Raw genomic sequence first — 21227 nt, forward strand, 5'->3', positions numbered from 1 at the left:
TGCGTCTTCTGAACCAGTAACAGCACCGAACAGAAGTCGGTTCTGGCATTGACGTTACCATGTTGTCGGCTTCCGCGTAAACATTGTATGTTAGTGTGCGAACGCCTACTGTTGTGTTGTGTTACCGCCTCAACTACAGTTTTTGTTTGTTAAACTATCTCACCAAATGCTTGTCGTTCACCGAGCAACAATCCGTTGCACCATGGAGTGCCATTAAATAGTCAGGCTTTGGAATTGCTATGGTGGACGCGTGAGTTTTACGCGCAAGAAAAAGAAATTGTTTCTGTTCATGGGCATGCGTCGATTCATGCTGATAAAGTTTTAGAGCGTACCTCAAAAACTGTAGGACTTGGTGAAAGAACAGTTATAAGGAAATGGGTGCTACTTCAAGACTTACAAGACAGTGAAATAAACAGTGTGGAAGAAAGCCCCTGTGGGAGAAACAGTGTTCTTTTAAGTTCTCAGGGAAAGAAAAAAAAAAAAGCAGCCTCGTCCTTTAGATATTGATTCTTTACAATCTGATGCAATTCGTCAGCACATATACAGATACTATAAAAGGAAAGAATACCCCACAGTAGTGAAGCTGCTAATTTCTTTAAAAGAAAGTTAACTTCTCCCAGAGGGGAAAACATCACTTAAGATGATATTAAAAAGTATGGGCTTTTGTTTTAAAAAGTTAGATGGACGAAAACTGTTACTTTAAATAGCTCATGTTGTTGCAGCTCATACCATTTTCTTACACAAAATTGTAGGAAAGGACATACATTCAGTCATATGGTTAGACGAAACCTGGGTCAGCACTGGAGAATCAGTTGAGAAATGCTGGACAGTTGATACTCCGAATAGCAGCGGTCATCATCCAACAGGGAGAGGATCCCGATTAATTGTGGCCCGTGCAGGTTCTACAAACGGCTTTGTGCCTGAAGGACTTTTCAGTTTTTCGATCTAAGAAAACTGCTGACCATCATGAGGATATGGACCACACCATGGTTTCTACAGGGGTTTAAAAATTTGTTGCTCCAGTTTAGTGTTCCGACAGTGTTTGTGATGGACAATCCATCGAACCATTCTGTGATTTTAGATGAAACTCCCACCACTAGTGACCGTAAAGAAACTGTGGTGCAGTGGTTGCAGTCGAGAGACATTGCTGCGGACATGAGCATGACTAAGCTGCTGTTATACTTGCTCGTAAAACAAAATAATCCTGTGACGCCTAAATATGTTGTAGATGACATTGCAAGCAAACAGGGTCAGTTGGTAATTAGGCTGCCACCTTATCACTGCCATTTTAATCCAATTTAATTGGTTTGAGTGAAGTCAAGGCATACATTAGAAATAACAGTAAGAATTTTACTGTAACAGAAGTGGGAAGACTGCTACATGAAGGTTTTGCTACTGCAGACGCTACCTAATGGAGGAAAAAAGTAGACCATGTTGCTAAACTCATAAGAGAAGCACAGACTATAGACACCATTATAAATGAAAACAAACAATTAATGATTTCTCTTTATGATGATGATGATGATGATGACAAAGACAATGGTTTTTGGCACCACTTCCGATGATAGTGAAGGAGAACTGGATGGAATTGCGCGATTGACATTGTAAATTGGCAAGTGTAAATGTTTACAGAATTAATTCTTTCTCTCTGCAGTAGGGTAGGTTATGCATGTTTTGCTTTATTTATTTCTATGGTGTGCATCGGCTTCCTGTTGACTTTATGCCCTAGGTTCCGGCTTCATGCTCTGTAGACCTCTACATCCGGAATAGGAATCTACCCATAGTTTTTCATTTCTAGCATGAATTGTATGTTTGTGAGTAAGCTGTTTGAGGGTCTTGTGAAATCTGCATAGTTCTGCTTCCCTATGTGGCCATATGACAAATGTGTCGTCTACGTACTGCAGCCAGCAGTGAGGGCGTAGTGACATGGAATGTAATGCATTTTGTTCGAAGGATTCTGTGAATATGTCAGCTGCTACAGGTAAGGGGGGGAGGGGGGGGGAGGAGCTTATAGTCATTCCATCTGTTTCCTCATCAAATTTGCTTTGCCAACTAAACTACAAAACACAATCTCCCTAGATCACAAATGACTAGTTGTAGCTGTAAGCACTTTGGTAAACAAAGATGTTGTGTCAAAGCTGACCGTAAGATCCATAGTTACTATTTGCTGTTCATGTATAAGCTCGATGAAATGTGTAGGATCCTTAACACGAGACTCGTAGCAACTTTAACGCAAGACTCCACATGGCCAATCAGGCTGCATAATATGTGGACCACAATTTTGTCAGATGATAGGTGAGTGTGTTGATCACATTGACTACCAGTCTTAAAGGACAGCCTTCCTTGCAGACTTCAGTTACTCCATTTATTTGTGGTGGCACTAGAATTTTCAGCACAAGCCCCCCGCTGTCACACCATTGATTCTGGAACTCTTAAGCACAGCTTGCGTCCACCTCACTTTCGTCACTGTTAAACAAAGTTGACCAAAAGGGGCAGGTGGATATGGTGGTTCACTCATTCCCAGAATGAACAAAATCATTCTGTATATACAAGATATTTAATGTCTATGTTTTTGAATTCTGATACAGCTACTGATTTACAGTGAAGTTTCCTGGTGGGTGTGAATAATTTGAATTTGTCGCCTAAGAATATAATTCAGATTTCAATGGGTGTCCTAAATATGAACTTGAAGTTATTGCATGATTTGGAAGCATTTCTAATCAGTGAAGAAGATAATCAACCACAAATGTTTCATTGTGACACTTGCTCATTCATGTAGTGAATGGATCTTTCCCTTATTTCACACAGTACACTTCAGAAGAAGATGACAAGTGTAGAGAAGATGACAAGCGTAGTGGGGACACTCTCATTACTAGATTTCTTACTCCATAAATGTTCTGCCAGTAAAACACATTCTTTTGTTCACATTTCCCATTTCCTACACCATTTTCTGTGCAAATGGTTTCAATTTAGATTGTTTATAATCGTAATCCCGAGGTATTTTGTTGAACTGACAATCTTTTAATTTGTGTGATTCATCGTACCACTAAAATTTACCAGCATTTTTTAGTACTCATTTGGAGAAACTCACACTTTTGTTCGTTCAATGTCAGTTGCCTCTTTGTGCACCATACAAATATATAACTCATTTTGTAATTTGTTTTGATCTCCTGACAACTTTACTAGATGGTAAATGACAGCATCATCTGCAAACAGTCATAAGAGGACTGCTGAGGTGGTTTCCTAAACTTTTTATGTACATTAAGAACAGCTGGTTGGAAACTCCAGGTATAACTTCAGTTTCACTAGGTGACTTCCCTTTACTTACTACAAGCTGTGACCTTCCTGACAGAAAATCTCACATCCAATTGAACAGCTGAGATGATGCACTGCAAGCCTGTAACTAAAACATTGCTGTTTTTTAGGCTGTTGGAAGCAAGTGCCCAAGTTTACCGGCAGAGGGCCGCCAAGCTTCTGCAGCACGGGGACGCAGCACACTACGTGAAAGCAGTCTCCGCCTTTCTGAGGGAGGAGACGGAACGAGCGCGTCGCCTCCTGCACCAGACATCCGTGTCGCGTTTCCGCCAGCGCTGTGAGCAGCACCTCGTTTCGGACCACCTGCAGTTTCTTCAGGTACACATTGTGTTTCAAATTATTGGTTTAAAAAATTATAACCATTCCAGGGAGCAATTTCTGTGTGCTTTCACTTAGCAATCTCTACATGTCAAATACAGTTCTTTTCATAGTAATAATAAATGAAGAACCATAATTTTCTCTTCTCCTTCTCAATATGACCATTTAATAACTGTGTGTAGTGTAAGTCTCTCATTTATTTTTTGTTCTGTCTATATTAATGGAGGCACAGTATACATTCCCATATGCAAGTTGCCTGTATAATGGCTTCCAGGGGCAACAAAAATTTTGTTTTAAATATTTTGTGTAATTATTCACAGAATTTGAAAATTTAAGATGTTATCATAATCTACTCATCAAGAGATGTCATCTTATATTAAAAAGTTTTTCCACAGACAAGTATTACCGTTATAAACAGTACATTTGTCTTGAGGTAATGTAATTGACGACACCAAATGACTTGGCTTCATTCTTCCATTGTTTGAGAATGACAGCACTTAGCAACTTACAACAAACTTCACATATAATTTCGAACCTTTAAAAAAACTTTTTCTCTCTAAAATGCTCCACAAAATGATGAAAGGGAAAAAGCTTATCACTTACTAAATTTCTAATGTTCATGCAGTAAAACAACAGTGTCAGGCATGATGTTTAATTTATTACTTCTTCACTAGTAACTCAACTCTCAAAACAGTGTTTACATGTATCACTGAATGTACCTTCAAAATTACATCATTTTGGAAGACATAGTTAAGGAGATACGGTATCATTAACATTGAAATTCATTAAAAATAGCTTTTGCTTAAAATGGAGCACAAATTATCTTGTTTACATCCATCTAGTGTTTCATAATGAGAGCATTTAGTGACTTTCAATGAACTTCAAGCTTAATTTCAAACATTTCTTAAACTTTTTCTTGCTTATGTGCTTAAAGGCTACATTTAATACATTAACTCATTTGTATAAAGTAATCAGATGCTTTGTAGGTGAGAATTTGATGCTTTAAAGCAGGGATCTTCACACATTTTAGCATATGGGCCACACTAGCTCTTCCATGAAGTCTCAAGGGCCAAGACCTTATTTACAGTAGTCTTTTTCTCTCGAGGCCTGGTACCCTGATTCTTTCTGGGACTATTCAATACAATTTAGAAGCTTTTGTGATGCTTGCCACTGCAGCCATTCTTCGTGAGCTGGTACAGCAGTAGTCATTTTCAGTGAACAGCTTATTGTTTGACCTTGAGCTGTGGCCTTGATTTAATTTTATATACTTTGCTACAAATAAATGTCATGCATGAAGATTATTGTAATGCACTTTCACAAAACCTTGTTACTTCAGTACATCAATTAACATCACAGCAAATAGTCAGAACACAGTGCAAGCTGCTATGGTATCAGCACTGTGTGATATTTTCTCACCGTAACACTCTCTGCCAAGCAGTGGCGATAGTGGTTACATCTGTTCTCCCTCTGGTCATCACAGGCACGACTGAAGAAAACTTGGACTGACCAACATTCTGTAGTGTTGAAGTGTGCACAAATTTTTGTTTCACGAGTAGCTGGATTGAGACATCTGTGGCACCGGAGGCAGGGGTGGACTCCCATCGGCAATTTCTGTTGGCACTTTCGGACAATTGCCCATGTTATTTCATTGCTATGATGTTAGCCACAGTGCGTGCTGCACTTAACATATCATTATAACTAGTTCCGATAATGTGAAATGTGTAGTGGTGGCGTCTTAACGAAGTGTAGAGAAATGTGGTGCAGTACTGCAGCACCATCTTGTGGCCAGCATGTATGATCTGAAAAGTAAAATATAATGGGACTAGCGTGTTTTGTGACTACAGTTCCTTAGTGAAAATACAGTGTATGTAACAGTGAGTATTTAATTTAATTAAAATTGCATTACAGATTAATACGGGGTAATTCTGTACTCAGGATCCAGTTCTTTAGACAGCTTTGGTAATGGATTGATTTGCAATTTAGCGATTTTTATAGAAATAAGTGGCTATAACTATTTAATACATAGCTGTAGGTCAATAAGAGGTATACAGAAATTAAAACAAAATTCAAAATTCTGTTCATTGTGCTACTACAGTGAATCTAAAGCTGGTGCATGCACAATGATGCACGGGTGAAAAGTTCCGTTTCATAAGTGAAAATGGAAGATCCTGTGCAGAAGGCACTCTGTGTGTCAACAATTGTAGTTTTATCATCACATTGCAGGAAAGATTTTCTCAGATACAATCGAGCCCATCCGAATGTCGACTACTTTTGTGGCTGGCATAAGCAATTTGTGCAGAGGAAAAAAATACTAGCTGGCCCTGTGTACAAGCACAAAACATTGAAAGAATTTGTCTTTTGTCGGACCATAGTCCACAGAAACCAATGTACAATTCCATTAGGGAGTTACAGATAAATGGGCATGGTCTCAAACAAAAACTGAAAGGGAATCCATATGTAACTCAAATTTTATAGAAATTGAAACATAAGTCTACGTCGAATGTCTTCATTATGCTATGGTGATGCTGGAAACTGTGGAGGAAGAAACGTATGCCGCAATAACTCACTTTTGTGATGAGACAACCTTCTGCGTAATTAGCAGAGTTAACTGGCGCAACATTCGGATGTGGGAAACAGAAGAAAGGGTTGTGTGTAATAGAAAACAGTGTGACTCACCAAAGGTGTTCTGTGCAGTGTTGGTACAAAAACATTGCTGTCAATTTTTCTTCATTGAGCTAAGTAAGCTTTTTAACAAACATTTGCCTGGACATACTTGAGCAATGGCTGATATCTCAGTGTGGTACAGATTCGACAAATTACATCTTTCTGCATGATGTAGCTCCTGCAGATTGGGGTATGGAAGTTTGCATGTTTATAACAGACATCTTCCAAACAATTGGGTTGGTTGTGCTGAATTTGATGATACAGTCATCTTCAAATAATGACATCCATGGATTTCTTTTTATGTATTATGGGATAGGCCTTGTGTTTGTCCCTCCTGTGCAAAAAACTCTTCGAGAACTCTGAATGCATAGTTCTCAAATGGTGATGTTGCTGACACCACCTGTACTTCATTTATTTTGAATTACCCTATGTATGCTTACTTTGTTAATATTCAGATACTAAATAATTTTGTATTTCCCAGCATAAGAACTTTGAAATTCACTACCACAGTATTACAAATAAAAATAATGTATGTATTTACTGTCCATAGTTCAGAATGGGCTTATATGTCCTTTTGCAAAAGAAAAGTGCACCTTATTACGTACACCTTCCCTAATTTATTGGAATGTCGGGTTTCACAGATGTAAACTCTGCTTAAGTCATAAGTTTGTATTAAACCTGTAGTTGTTCTGTCAGTAAATAGACAGGTGATAGCGTTTTGTCAAAAAGTTATGTGTATGCTTTGATGAAATATTACATAAAAACAGGAGGAGGGTAGTAGAAGAGGGGCAAACTGTGGCCTTTATCGTAATTGGCCTATACAGTGGGTGGATGAAAATATGGGAACACCAAAAACACAACACATTAACATGCCTAATACAGTATAGGAAAATGTCTGTATTCAAAAACAGCTTCCAGTCGTCTCGGAATGTATACACAAACGCCCCATATGGTTTTCAAGAGAATCTTGTTCCATTCTACCTGCAAAATAGTGCTGTTTCTGGCAATGATAATGGAGGAAGAAAGTGAATGTGGACTTTTCTCTCCAAAGTAGACCACAAGGGCTCAATAATATTTAGATCTTATCATTGTGGTGGTCAGAGATGAAGTGACAGTTCATCTTATCATGCTCACAAAACCAGTACTGAACAATATGAGCTCTGTGAACAGGGGTTGTGTAGTCTTTTGAACACAGTATCATTATCAGCCAGAATGGTCACATACTGCATGGCAGTAATACATCCTTGTAGAGTGCACCCATGTGGCCCATGGATTAACACGATAAGGCTGCCAAAGTTGTCAGTGAACTCCTGCCACATTTCGCTCTTGGGACATAAACATGGCCAGAAGTTGGAAACAGTGTGAAACAAACTCTTTCACCCAAATGACATTCTTCTATTGTTCCATAGTCTAGCTTTCTCGGGTTCAGCACCACATTTTCCTACTAGCGGCAGTTGCATCATTGATGAGTGGTATTGGAATTCCAACTTGCCCTGCTGCTGGGGAGACGTCCCTTCATGTTGTTTTGATGATGACGGGGTTCATATTTGCACCATTCAATTGCACGGTGACATTTGCCACTTTTGTCCTCTTGATCTTTTCATCGCAATCCTCTTCAATGTCTGTCACAATCACTCAACACACACTTTCGTCTGTGTTGTGACTTAGCAGATGATATTCTTCCACATTCCCCATATGTGACTTGAATCTTCAAAACCGTGCCCCTTGAAACATCAAACACTTCAGCAGTTTTGGTTATGGAATCACCCACCATATAAGCACCAACAAAATGCCTACATTTGAATTCACTTAGCTCCAGCATAATGAACACATTGTTCTGACCATGACTGACACCTGCAATGTATTGAGGACATTACACAAGTGTTACTTGAGGTCACATAAAATAGCGCAACCATCTGGGTTGACTAGCATCTGCATTTATGTTCAGACATGTTTCTTGCGATATATCCATATTTGGACTAATCCCTGTATAGTAGTAATTCGCATAGCTATCAGTATGGGTGACCTAGCAATTGTCGAAATTTGTTGTTAGTATACTTTTGCAGCAGTAGCTGCTTCTCCCTGTTAATGTATGTCTTGATTAGTTCCATATCCCTGATGGTCCTCTTTCGTGACAGAATTTACAGAAATCAAAATGTGAGTGAGTGAAGAGTGAATTAGTGAGTACTATGTTTCTTGTATGGGACAAGAGACTGTTTTATGCGAGCTTCCTTCTGCCCTGCAGGAAGAATGCCAAAGGGCGACACGAGCAGAAGACAGAGTTGCACTGGGATCTGCGTACCCACTCCTGAGGGGTGTACCTGCCGGTGCTGTCGTCATGAGGGAGGAGCTAGAGAAGCTCGTCAAGGAACGTGGGCTCAATGAGGTGTGGCCCGCCTCAGGTCAAGGTAATGCAATGTAACTTGTGGTGCATTTGTTCTGTATCAACTCCTCTTGTTAAACATGTACTAAACTTGAGCTGTCTTGTCTGAGTGGAAACTTTAGAAGGGTTTATGTCCAGAAGTAGATGTTGACTCTGACTAATTTATTGGATCTGAACTGAAGAAATAACAGCTAATAAACCAGTAACGGAGATGGGACCTGGATAAATTAAAAGGGTCATAGGTAGTTGAGATATCAACAAAAATAATAAAGTTTTGAAAATGTAATGTAATTGTTGTTCTGTAGTCTTCAGTCCAGAGACTGATTTGATGCAGCTCTCCATGTTACTCTATCCTGTGCAAGCTTCTTCATCTCCCATTACCTATAGCAACCTACATCCTTCTGAATCTGTTTAGTGTATTCATATCTCGGTCTCCCTCTATGATTTTTACCCTCCACGCTGCCCACCAATGCTAAATTTGTGGTCCCTTGATGCCTCAGAATATGTCCTACCAACCGATCCCTTCTTCTAGTCAAGTTGTGCCACAAATTTCTCTTCTCCCCAATTCCATTCAGTACCTCCTCGGTACTTATGTGATTTACCCATCTAATTTTCAGCATTCTTTTGTAGCACCACATTTCGAAAGCTTCTATTTTCTTCTTGTCTAAACTATTTATCATCCACGTTTCACTTCCATACATGGCTACACTCCATACAAATACTTTCAGAAACAACTTCCTGACACTTAAATCTATACTCGATTTCTCTTCTTCAGAAACGCTTTCCTTGCATTGCCAGTCTACATTTTATTTATACCCTCTCTACTTCGACCCTCATCAGTTATTTTGCTCCCCAAATAGCAGAACTCATTTACTACTTTAAGCGTCTCATTTCCTAATCTAATTCCCTCAGCCTCACCCGATTTAATTCGACTACATTCCATTATTCTCGTTTTGCTTTTGTTGATGTTCATCTTATGTTCTCCTTTCAAGACACTGTCCATTCCATTCAGCTGCTCATCCAGGTCGTTTACTGTCACTGACAGAATTACAATGTCATCAGCAAACCTCAAAGTTTTTATTTCTTCTCCATGGAGTTTAATTCCTACTCTAAATTTTTTTTTTGTTTCCTTTACTGCTTGCTCAATATATAGATTGAATAACATTGGGGAGAGGCTACAACCCTGTCTCACTCCCTTCCCAACCACTGCTTCCCTTTCATGTCCCTCGACTATTATAACTGCCATCTGATTTCTGTACAAATTATAAATAGTCTTTCGCTCCCTGTATTTTACGCCTGCCACCTTAGAATTTGAAAGAGAGTATTCCAGTCAACATTGTCAAAAGCTTTCTCTAAGTCTACAAATGCTAGAAGTGTAGGTTTCTGACAACACCTGCTTTCTTTGGGATTGGAATTATTATACTCTTCTTGAAGTCTAATGGTATTTCGCCTGTTTCATACATTTTTCTCACCAGATGGTAGAGTTTTGTCAGGACTGGCTCTCCCAAAGCTGTCAGTAGTTCTAATGGAATGTTGTCTACTCCCGGGGCCATGTTTCAACTTAGGTCTTTCAGTGCTCTGTCAAACTCTTCACGCAGTATCATATCTCCCATTTCATCTTCATCTACATTCTCTGCCATTTCCAATGTAATTAAATAGATTAAAAAAATCTATTCACCATGCAGTGTGGTCCCCTACAATCAGGCTTTCCTTCTCATCCCATCTGGTAAGCCTCCCCTGACCCAGTTTCTTGGCAACTTTACCAAATTATGTCTATTTCCTAAACTGCACCAGTTATTTTCCTTCACACCTCTTCTTTCCCCTTCAGCCCTCCTGTCAGAAAGGAGAGTCAATAATTTTGAAAGCTTGCAAATTTAAATGTGTTGTCTTTACATGTGTATTCTCTGGTGCCACAGGTGAGTAGTTTTTTTAATCTATCCATCTAAGTTATAGGTTGTTGAGAGTTTCATAGGAAGCATTTGGTACTGATTGATGGAAACTGGAATGAAATTCAAAGTGGACAGGCAGCATTGAGCAATGAAATAGTGAAGGCAGTAGTGGATCAAGTAGGCAAAAAGACAAGGCCATGTACAGAAATCCTATGAGATAAAATAAAAGACCGTGTACAGAAATCCTATGATAAAAAATAAAATATTGAAATTCGTTGAATAAGGGAGAAATATAAAAGCATTGCAAATGAAGCAGGTAGAAGAGAACACAGCCATCTAGGAAATGAGATTGGCACATGGTAGCAAAACCGGAGTGGCTAGAGGAGAAATGCAAAGCTGCCTGGCTAGGAGAAAGGTAGGCGTCACCTGTAGGAAAATCAGGGACAGACGAACAGCTTTGCAAATTCTAGGGACTCAAATTCCAAGCCAGTACTGAGCAAAGAAGGGAAAGGTGGCAGCAGTTGGACAATACTGTGGGAAAGAACTAGAAAACAATTCTATAGAAAGGGAAGAGAAAGTAAATGAAGAAGAGATGGGAGATAAGATACTGTACAAAGAATTTGGCAGAGCACTGAAATGTGTAAATTGAAACTAGGCCTCTGGAGTGGATGCCTTTCCTTCAGAATGTTTGAGGTCTGTGAGAGAGCCAGTCATGATAATATGGTATACCTAATATTCAAGATGTGAGGCAAGTGAAATACCCTCAGATTTCAAGTAGAATTAATAATCTCAGTTCCAAATCAGGCAGATGTTGACAGGTGTGAATGTTACTCCAAAATCAGTTTAATAAGTTGCAAAATACTACTGTAAATTATTTTCAAATGATGGAGAAACTGTCAGAAGCCAACCTCAGGGAAGGGCAGTTCGGGTTCCAGAGAAATTTGGGTATATGTGAGGCAATAATGTCACTACTACTTATTGTGAAAGAAAGACTGAAGAAATGGAAACCTACATTTATAGCATTTGTAGGAGAGATAAAACACTGGAAGTGAAAGGGTATCTACAACCCAGACTGCAGTTACAACAGTTAGAAGAGATTAAAGTGAAGCAGTGGTTGAGAATGGAGAGACATGGTTTTGGCTCATTCCTGATCTTATTCAGTCTGCACATAGAGCAAGCACTCAAGGAAACCAAGGAGAAATGTGGAAATGGCTTAAAATTCAGGTAGAAGAAGTAATAACTTTGAGGTTTGCTGACGACATTGTAACCCTAGCACAGACAGCAAGGATGTGGAGAAATGTGAGAGCAGTGGATAGTGTCTTGTAAGATGTTATAAGAGGAACTTAAAAAAAGTGAAACAGGGATTATGTGATATAGCTGTATTAAATAAGGAGTTAAAGTAGAAATTAGACACGAAAAATAATTGGTGACTTTTGCTATACGGATATTAAAATAACTGAGGATTCGTGAAAATGAAGAGGATATAAAATTCATCTTGTCAGAAGCAACTGAAGAGTTTCTGGGAAGGGAATTTTGTTTACATTGGATGTAAATTTGTGTGCTAGTAAGCCTTTTCTAAAAAAAAAAAAAAGTCTGGAGTGTAGCCATACATAGAAATTAAGCACTGATAACAGTTGAGCACCCCAAAAACCAAAGTAAAATTAAATGTACACAATAAACAGTACAAGAAAGAAGAGAATAGAAGCTTTAGAGATCTGAAGCTGCAGAAAAATACTGAGGATTAGGTGGGTAGAACAAATAACTAATGAAATGGCAACTGAATCGAACTGTGTAGAAAATAAATTTGTGACACAAGAGACAAAAATTACGGAGGAAGACCAAATCTTGAAATATAGCTTGGAAGTTCAAGTGGCTGTAGGGTCAATAGCCATGCAGAGATGAAGAGGCTTACACAGAATAGTCAGATGTTAAGAGCTATGTCAAACTGGTCTTCAGATTGAAACCACAATGACAATAATATCATATCATCAGCTGTGTGTTGATCTACATTATTTTATTATCTATCTTGATGGAAATTGGAAATTTGTGGTAAGTTACTTTGGTATCAAACTGCTGAGGTCATCTGTCCTTACACACCCCTGCCCAGGGAGGACTCAAACCTCCGACAGGGAAAGCTGTGCAAACCGTGACAAAGCGCCCTAGACTGTATGGCTACCCCGCATTAGTGTCTTGATGCTTGGGAATTTCACAGATAGTTTAATTTAGTGTATGTGCATTGATTTCTGCTTCATGTACCTGTACGCTGTTTTGTTGCATGACATGAATGTTAAGATTAAGGGTTAAGCTGTTTGCTGCGAACCAGCTGTAAGTTTCTTCCATTACGCTTCTTGCTGTATCTGGTATGGGTGTGTTTTGGCTCTTCATTTGTACACTTGCATTAGTAGCAAACATCACACTTTTCTGAGTCCTCCTAAATCCCTAGAAACATTTTTTTTTAATGAGTAACACAGGAATAACATACACTTACAAAGGAATATGTTTTGCTGTCCAGATGAGTATTATGAGTATTGACTCAAATAAAAATATTTTGTAAATGCCAGCCCTAGAGTTTATATGGCAATCTTCAATGAATCTGGATCCCAGTTTTAAATCTGGAACTTGTGTTGCAGCACCAGCGCCTGCAGACTTTGTGAGTAACGTGCTGAATATCTTGGAGCGGTACCACGACCTGGTGATTGATGCGTTCCTGGGTGACAGCTCGTTTACTGCTGCCCTGGATCGAGCCGTGTCACGTGTCGTTAACCACCGTCTGCAGGTAATCTCGTGTTGCTGCTTCCTACTTTATGGAACATACATTCTTCTCTGAAACAGAACACAGTGATAAGAAAGTGAAATAACATGAATCATTACCAGATTGCATATTGATGCACTGAAAGTAATTAAAATATGCATGCCATTACACACCAAAATTGCTAGAAATATGCACTGAAATTGTGGAAATATGTGCCGTAGTATGCAAAATGTGCACAAAGAAATGCATCTACGAAGCCCTTGAAGGAGATGAACAAATACAAAATACGACCTCTAAATGCACTGTTTTGCTGCAATTATGGACCGTAACAGCTAGCAGTGACAGCTTTCAGTTGACAGCTGTTGTCAGCCAGAGAAATGGACTAGTTGTCTTTGGAACTGCCGGCCGCAGTGGCCATGTGGTTCTAGGCGCTTCAGTCTGGAACCGCACGACTGCTACGGTCGCAGGTTCGAATCCTGCCTCGGGCATGGATATGTGTGATGTCCTTAGGTTAGTTAGGTTTAAGTAGTTCTAAGTTCTAGGGGACTGATGACCTCAGATGTTAAGTCCCATAGTGCTCAGGATCATTTTTCTTTGGAACTACTCACAGATGAAAGTGGTGACATCACTAATTTGCTTTCTCTACTGCTTCAGTTTGACTACTGAAGGAGCAGTCTGGTGGTCTCATTGTGACTGAGGAGTGTGATATTTACTTTGTGCATTTACTTTGTGTATTTCAGTTATAATGTTGAAGAGATGATTTGATGATAATGAGTGACTGGTAGAATATCAGTGTATTATTACCAGGAATATAAAGATTTCAAACGTGTGTTTGCTATGGATAATGCATGCAATTGTTTGGAATATACTATTACAGCTATACGTAGTTTCAGGTTTGCCACAAATTCTGGAAATCAGGGAATGTCAGGGAATTTCAAACATATCAGGAAAATGTGTGGCAAATTTGGGGAAAAAAAACACTGGAAAAATCTTGCTTTTTGTTTCAGTAGATGAAATGGTTTGTTTACTGAAATGTCATGCATTGTTGCTGGCTGGGCGCAGCTGAGTGTGTATACCGCTTCCGTGCTCTCTCATTCTTACTGTTTCTCCCATTCCTACCATTCCTCTCAGCTTGCAGTCAGTGCTGCCACCACTTCTTGTGTATCAGCTGCCGACGAGAGGCAAGGAGACGTGGTTTGTTTGGATTTCATTCTCAGAGATTGTTGACACAGGAGCCGGAGACAGTGGTCATGTGTGCACGGGTTGTGTCCGAGTGACTGTGTGAATGTGTTTATACTCTCGTTTACCGACAAAGGCAATGGCCGAAAATTTAGTTATGAGGGTGTGATTGTCTTTTGTATGTGCCTATCTGTGGCTTAGCGATCATCCTTATGGTGAGTTTCTGTCTATCCTCATTAGTACTGATTCTCAGTGTATTTGTGCACGTTATCTGTTGCACGGATTGATCACCATGGTCTCATTTCATCAACACGGTGCCTTTGACACATGAATAGCTGGCCACAAGGATGGACTTCCATGTCGGGCCAAAACTGCAGGCCATTTCTGCGCATATCTCTAATGGATCGGGCCTACTGATCTAAACCCCATCGTTTTTCACAAATGTGCAAGCCCTGCCCATCAGATCTAGTCTCACCGATCTGCTTGCGTGCCGGGTCTGTTTGTGTGTGGCAGAATGCAAAGGATTTTCGTGGTTCATCGAAGGCCCTAGGCCTGTGGTGCTCCTCGGCAGACCAGAAACCACGGGTAATGGAATTCAGGAATTGCAACTCTCACCACAAGTACATTGTACAGTGCAGCGTTTTATAGACATTTTATTTATTCTAGTACATTTCATCACTTTGAAAACAATTTATCTATTAGAACAGGGCTGTCCAACCTTTTCAGCTGGCGGACCCCTTCTTCAGTCGAAAATCCATGGCGGACCCCTAGTTAGTCAAGAGCACAATAACTTTAAATCTCAGAGTGATACCCATGGGAACTGAAAGCTTCTTTATGCAAGTGCCATGTTCCCAATGACCCCCCTCCAAAGTATCAATAGTCTTTGGTTTAGAGATGATTGAAAACAACTTGAAATGATCAATCCAGTTTGAATTCCCACTGTATCCAGACACTTACTAGTGGATTTACTCCCTTTGTTCAACACACTTTGCCCTTGGAGTGAAATATTCATATCGTTCATTTTGGAGAAAATATCTGACAAATAGGCAAGTATACACTGCCAATTTTCGTCATTAATAAGGTCTGCTAATTTTGTGTTATTCTTCTGAAGGAAAGCTAAGACTTCTAATCTTAATTCGTACAACCGAGAGAGTGTTTTACCATGTGAGGGCCACCTCACTTCCGTGTGGAGAAGCAGGAAACGATGAAGGCTTTCCATATCTCCACACAGTATTGCGAAAAGTCTTAACTTCAACGGCCTTGATTTTATGTAGTTAATGATTTGAATGGATTCATCTAACACTTTCTTGAATGAAACAGGTATTTGTTTCGTATCTAAATCGTATCTATGGAGAGCACAATGACTACTGCTGCAGTTCTTGGCGTTTTCTTTTATTTTCGTTATTGCTTTGACTGTAGGACCCGTCATAGCTTTTGCACCATCTGTGCATACATCTATGCAGTTAGACCATGAAACTTCATTAGTCCTTAAAAATCATCCAACAGACAGAATATTTCAGCACATTGTGTTGGCAGGTAGTGGTCTGCACAATAAGAGGGGAGGTCCTCCTCAAAACATCCAGAATATTCATAAAGGACAAAAGCCAATAAAATCGCTAATCCTGCAACATCAGTGGATTCATCTATCTGCAGAGAAAATGAATTGTGTTGGATGCATGATACAAGAGTGTCTTTCACATCGTTTGACATGTCAACGCTGCGTCTCTTGAAAGTATTTTTTGATATTGGCACCGAAGGTACAAGCTTTACTGCATTTTCGTCTAGCATGCAAGAAACAATATTATCAACACAAGGCTTTATGAGATTTTCTGCAATGGTATGAGTTTTGCCTGTTTTTACCACTCGATAACTAACCATGAAAGAAGCTTTTAATGAATTTTTATTAATTGTTTTTGCACAAGTTTTCACGCAATACTGAGAAGCAGCTAGTTCAGCACTCTTCCTTTTGAAAAAATCGATGTCTTTAGCCTGGAAATCCGGATGAGTACCTTCAAAATGACGGCACAATTTAACTGGAACCATAGGACTCTCGCACAAATCACATACTGAGCTTTACCCTTCTCTGTCTCCATAAAGCCCATTTCTAAATAGCTTTCATTGTACTTACGATTTTTGGTTTTTCCACTTCCACAGGATATTCAAACCAATGGAGTACTTGCAGCGTTTTCACATAATAAATCCGGCTGTGGAGCTTCTTGTGATTGTTCTTCCTTTGGTCGTCCTCCCTCCTCATTCATTTCAACTGGAAACTTCCCTTGTTGTGAAGGTGATGGAGAAACTCCACCCTTCTTCAATGATCCTGACTTCAGCCACCGATCCATGTTAGAAATAATAAACTGGTCAAAAATCGACTTATGAAATAGGTAGTGCACTGAAAAAACAAGTTTAACATTTAATGGTGCCTGGGGCCACATACATGCCAGCGAGCACTGTGATTGGTCGACAAAGCTCGCTCCGTGCATGCGTAAAAGGTTTCAGCGCATCTAGCGCCATGAGCCGGCGCACAAATGACCCCTGTGTTATTGGGAAACAGTCGATCAGAGAAGCGGCATTCTTCAGCACTAAACTGTGTATGCGTTCTCACTTAGGAACCGGAAAGGCTGCTTGGGAATACGACCTGAAGTAAAAGGAAATGTTTTTCACACGAAAAAAAAAAAAAAAAAAAAAAGTGATGAATTTGTTTTTCACATTTTTATTCAATAATTTTACTCATTATTCTAAGGGGTCAGCGGACCACACATTGGAAAGCCCTGTATTAGAAAGTATGGGCAGTTAAGAAGCAGAAAATTGTAGCAGTCACTGGCGGTTTGTACACCATGTACTCATATATTTCTCGTAAGAAAAATCACACAATACTTGTAAAATAACACAGTAACTAATAATCGGCAATGACGAATGTAGTAGAACCAACATTTTATTGGATGTCACCTATAGCGTTGGTTTACACTACTCTTCCCTGTCTTATATATTTCTTTCAAGAGGCCGATTTTTTTTTTTTTTTTTTTTTTTTTTTTTTTTTTTTTTTTTTTTTTTTTTTTTTTTTTTTTTTTTTTTTTGCTATTTCTGAAATCGGTGAAGGTATTTTAAATCTGGCTTGCAACTCCAAGGAAATGCGTATTTTTGTTACCATATGTGTTTCGTTTTATTGAAATAAAATAATGACAGTGGTCTTAGTGAATCACGTGTTCAATTTGGATTGCTTTCTCCATCTAAAAACAGTCCATTCCAAAAGATGTTGATGTTAGTGCTTAAGATTTTTGCTAACTTGGGGGAGAAATACGGAAGTCCTTACATTTTTTTGTCAACTCATGTCTTTACTTACGCTTGAGATCTCAAAATTTGTCAGGAAAACTGCTAAAACTTGCCTGGAAATCAAGGAAATATCAGGGAATTTCATTTGGGGAAACATTTAGGAACCTGTGCTTGCATAACAGGAATAAATGTTTCCTCTTCCAACTAAATAACTACAATTGTGTAACAGTGCGTATAGTAAACTCATGTGCATGCTCTTTTTACAGAGTCTAATAACAAACTGAGTGGTATTGCTACTGTGGTGTTTCCAGCTTGTCACTTACAGCCACTGTGGCAGTGCAGTAGTACCTTTCAATGGAAATTCTTCATTAGTAATTTCAAACACCAACAGTATTAATTTCATCTTGCTATTGACTGGTTGTTGTGCATGTTACAATGTGTTACTAAACATTTTTTCAAACAATGGGAAATCCAGGCTTGATTGTAACAATATTATGAAATGCAAAGTTGCTACTCACCATATAGTGGAAATGCTAAGTCGCAGATAAGCACAGCAAAAAGCCTGTCACAAATAAGCTTTCCGTCAACAAGGCCTTTGTCAAAAATACACGAAGACACACACATACATGCAGCCACACATGCTAGTGCGACTTACACATTTTCAAAGTCTATGAAATAAATACCTTTCTTTTGTCAGTAAAAGAATTTTGCAGGGATGCATCTTGTATCAGTCCACAAATTCCACTGTTGCACCCCTCTTTACTAGGGAAGCTGATACAGGTGTTACATTCATTTGAAAATAGCTGAAAAAACAGTGAGCCCTTTTGTGTATGTATCTATGAGCAATTTCAAAGCTGTGAGATATCTGAACTGAAAATGATCACTATCAACTTCCGTAAAGGACGCCTGAGAACATTAAGTTCAGATCTGGCAGTTGAGCATCAAATTACACCTTTGTAATGCCTTTCCACCCCTAGCATAAAATAAATATATAAACATAAATATCTCAAAAAGTAGGTAGTAATTCTAGTGAAACTTAACTTAATACACTCTCTTAACAAACTTTCTGGAGCACGAGCAGTCCAGATGCCTGGAAAGATGCAATCGGTCACCCATTGTACGAGAAATGGGACAAAACAAATTTCAACAACAACAGAGACATGCCATTCATTCCATTTTCACCCAAGATACTATACAAAACATTACAGAAGAGAACAGTGTGACAAAGATGAGGAACTAGGAGAGTACCAAGCATGGTCAGCTGTGCACAGAATAGATTTACACCAGCAGCACCTTGATCAAAACCAAAATGCTATCAATAGATAAGAACGTTGTTATGACATTTATTGATATTAAGTAAGTGTGTAATCCCATAGACTGAGGCATGCTTATAAAAGTGCTGAGAGAAATTCTAATAGATGGCTAGACAAGAGGACCTGAACAACATTAATGAACACACAATCTCAAGTTAAATTTTTAGGAGAGCTATGTAAACACAATGCCACAGTGCTAACACCAGTTCCAGTCAGATTACCGAAGTTAAGCACTGTCAGGCTCGGGCAGCACTCGGATGGGTGACTGTCCGATCTGCCGAGCACTGTTGGCGAGCCAATTGAGGAGCTATTTGATGGGAATTCATGGCTCTGGTCGCAAAAACTGACAACAGCTGGGAGAGCGTGTGCTGACTTCGTGCCCCTCCATATCCGCATCCAGTGAACTCGTGGGCTGAGGATGACATGGCAGTCATTCGGTACCGTTGGTCTGTCAAGGCCTGTTCGTACAGAGTTTAGTTTATATGAACTGTTTGAACTCAGAACAGGAGTGATTCAAGGAGATGGCTGCTCAACAATTCTATTTAACTGTATCCTGCAGAAGGTAATCTGAGAGTGGCGAAAAAAAAAGACTTGACATGACATCACAAACAGAATCAGGTTCAGTTATCAAAAGACTCATATTAAATTCGAATGCCTCAAGTTCGCAGCTAATCTAGTATTTTTCATGCAAAATCTGAACACTGGAGCCAAATAGAAGCCCTGAAAGAAACAGCGGAGTAGACGGCACTGTAAATTTATTTTGGGAAGACAGTGCACATCTACATCTACATCTACATCTTCATCTTCATCTTCATGAGTACTTCGCAGTTCACACTTAATTGGTTGGCAGCGGTTCATCTAACACTTTCACACTATTTCTCTACCATTCCACACACTAACAGGGCGTGAGAAAGATGAACACTTTAATCTTTCCATGGGAGCTCTGATTTCCCTTATTTTGTTACAATATATGGTGACGTTGGAAGAACATGGAAGTTCAGGCACCAAGGTGAGATTCTCATCCTGAACGTCGATGAGAAGACAACTGCCGAAGAAATATAAAGTACCATACATAAAGCTGAATTCTTATATACAGCAGAGAAGAGTGCCAGAAAAGAACTCTCCAAAGAGAAATTTGTAAGGAAGATGCTGGGGCTACATAAAATGATAGCAGATGGATTTACTTTTCATTTGAGATCAAATAACAGATTGTATGAAATGTTTGAAAACCTAAGAAGGAAAAGATAGCCAGTTTTCTTTGGACACATTGGAAGAATGAATCGGAACAAATTGCAGTATAACAGAGATACTTAAGATTGAGCAATAGTGAGTTAAGAGAATGGGGGAATACTGGCAAGAAACAAAATAGCTTGTTAAGGGAAGACAGTTGTGTAATCGTAGCATACTATTGATTAAATAAATAAATGAAAGCACTCACTTAATACCCTATATGTATTTGTAATTTTAAATTTGCTGCACAAGCTTTCTTTACCTCAACTCAAATGATAGTACCACAAGTTACATCTCTGCGCAAGCCTGTGCATGGACAGTAGGTATTGTCATGACACACTGGCCCATATTTTAACAGGAGATGGGTTCCTTTCCAACTCTTGTACGTGATGAGGTTTTTCCTCAGACCACAAAACCATGTTCCTCAAGTATAAACTTCCATATATATTGCACATTTGTCTGAAAATAACACTCTCAAGTGAGACAGGGCAATTAGAAATCATGCAAACAAAGCATGGCAGGTTGCACTGCTGCCCGATGCTGTTGCCAGATAATTCATTCACAAACCTGAGTGAAAATCCCTTCAGTTCCAAATCTTTTATAATGTGGTCATGCTCTATCGACTGCACTACATGAATTTCAGCATATCTTTTGCAAGTGAATCTATAGGAGACTGTACAATCAATCAAGCAGTGGCAATATACATTTGATTTACATTTTGTTTTGTCCACTGCCTGGTCTGTCGCTGGCAAAAAAAAAAAAAACCACACCACTAATCACGCCACAAATGTGTAACTGTGCTTGTGTCTGCCTTGGCTTCACAACTGCAACAATGCACTAATGAAACAAAACAGTACAACAATGCTTGCTTTTTATCAGCTTCTAAACAGAGATACCAATAGTAGAACCAT

The 21227-nt window shown here is 39.2% G+C and overlaps 1 protein-coding gene across 8 annotated transcripts in view; it reads left to right on the forward strand.

The window, feature by feature from the left end:
- LOC126293263 (cullin-2-like) overlaps positions 1 to 21227 on the forward strand; it is a 119337-nt gene that overhangs the window by 42424 nt on the left and 55686 nt on the right. For all 8 annotated transcript variants that reach the window (XM_049986379.1, XM_049986381.1, XM_049986378.1 and 5 more), the window contains 3 exons: positions 3426 to 3633; positions 8543 to 8705; positions 13200 to 13345. In XM_049986379.1, the coding sequence (XP_049842336.1) occupies positions 3426 to 3633; positions 8543 to 8705; positions 13200 to 13345 (517 nt within the window). The remainder of the gene's footprint in view (positions 1 to 3425; positions 3634 to 8542; positions 8706 to 13199; positions 13346 to 21227) is intronic.

The sequence above is a fragment of the Schistocerca gregaria genome, chromosome 10 (assembly GCF_023897955.1).
Source record: "Schistocerca gregaria isolate iqSchGreg1 chromosome 10, iqSchGreg1.2, whole genome shotgun sequence".
Taxonomy (NCBI): Eukaryota; Metazoa; Arthropoda; class Insecta; order Orthoptera; family Acrididae; genus Schistocerca; species Schistocerca gregaria.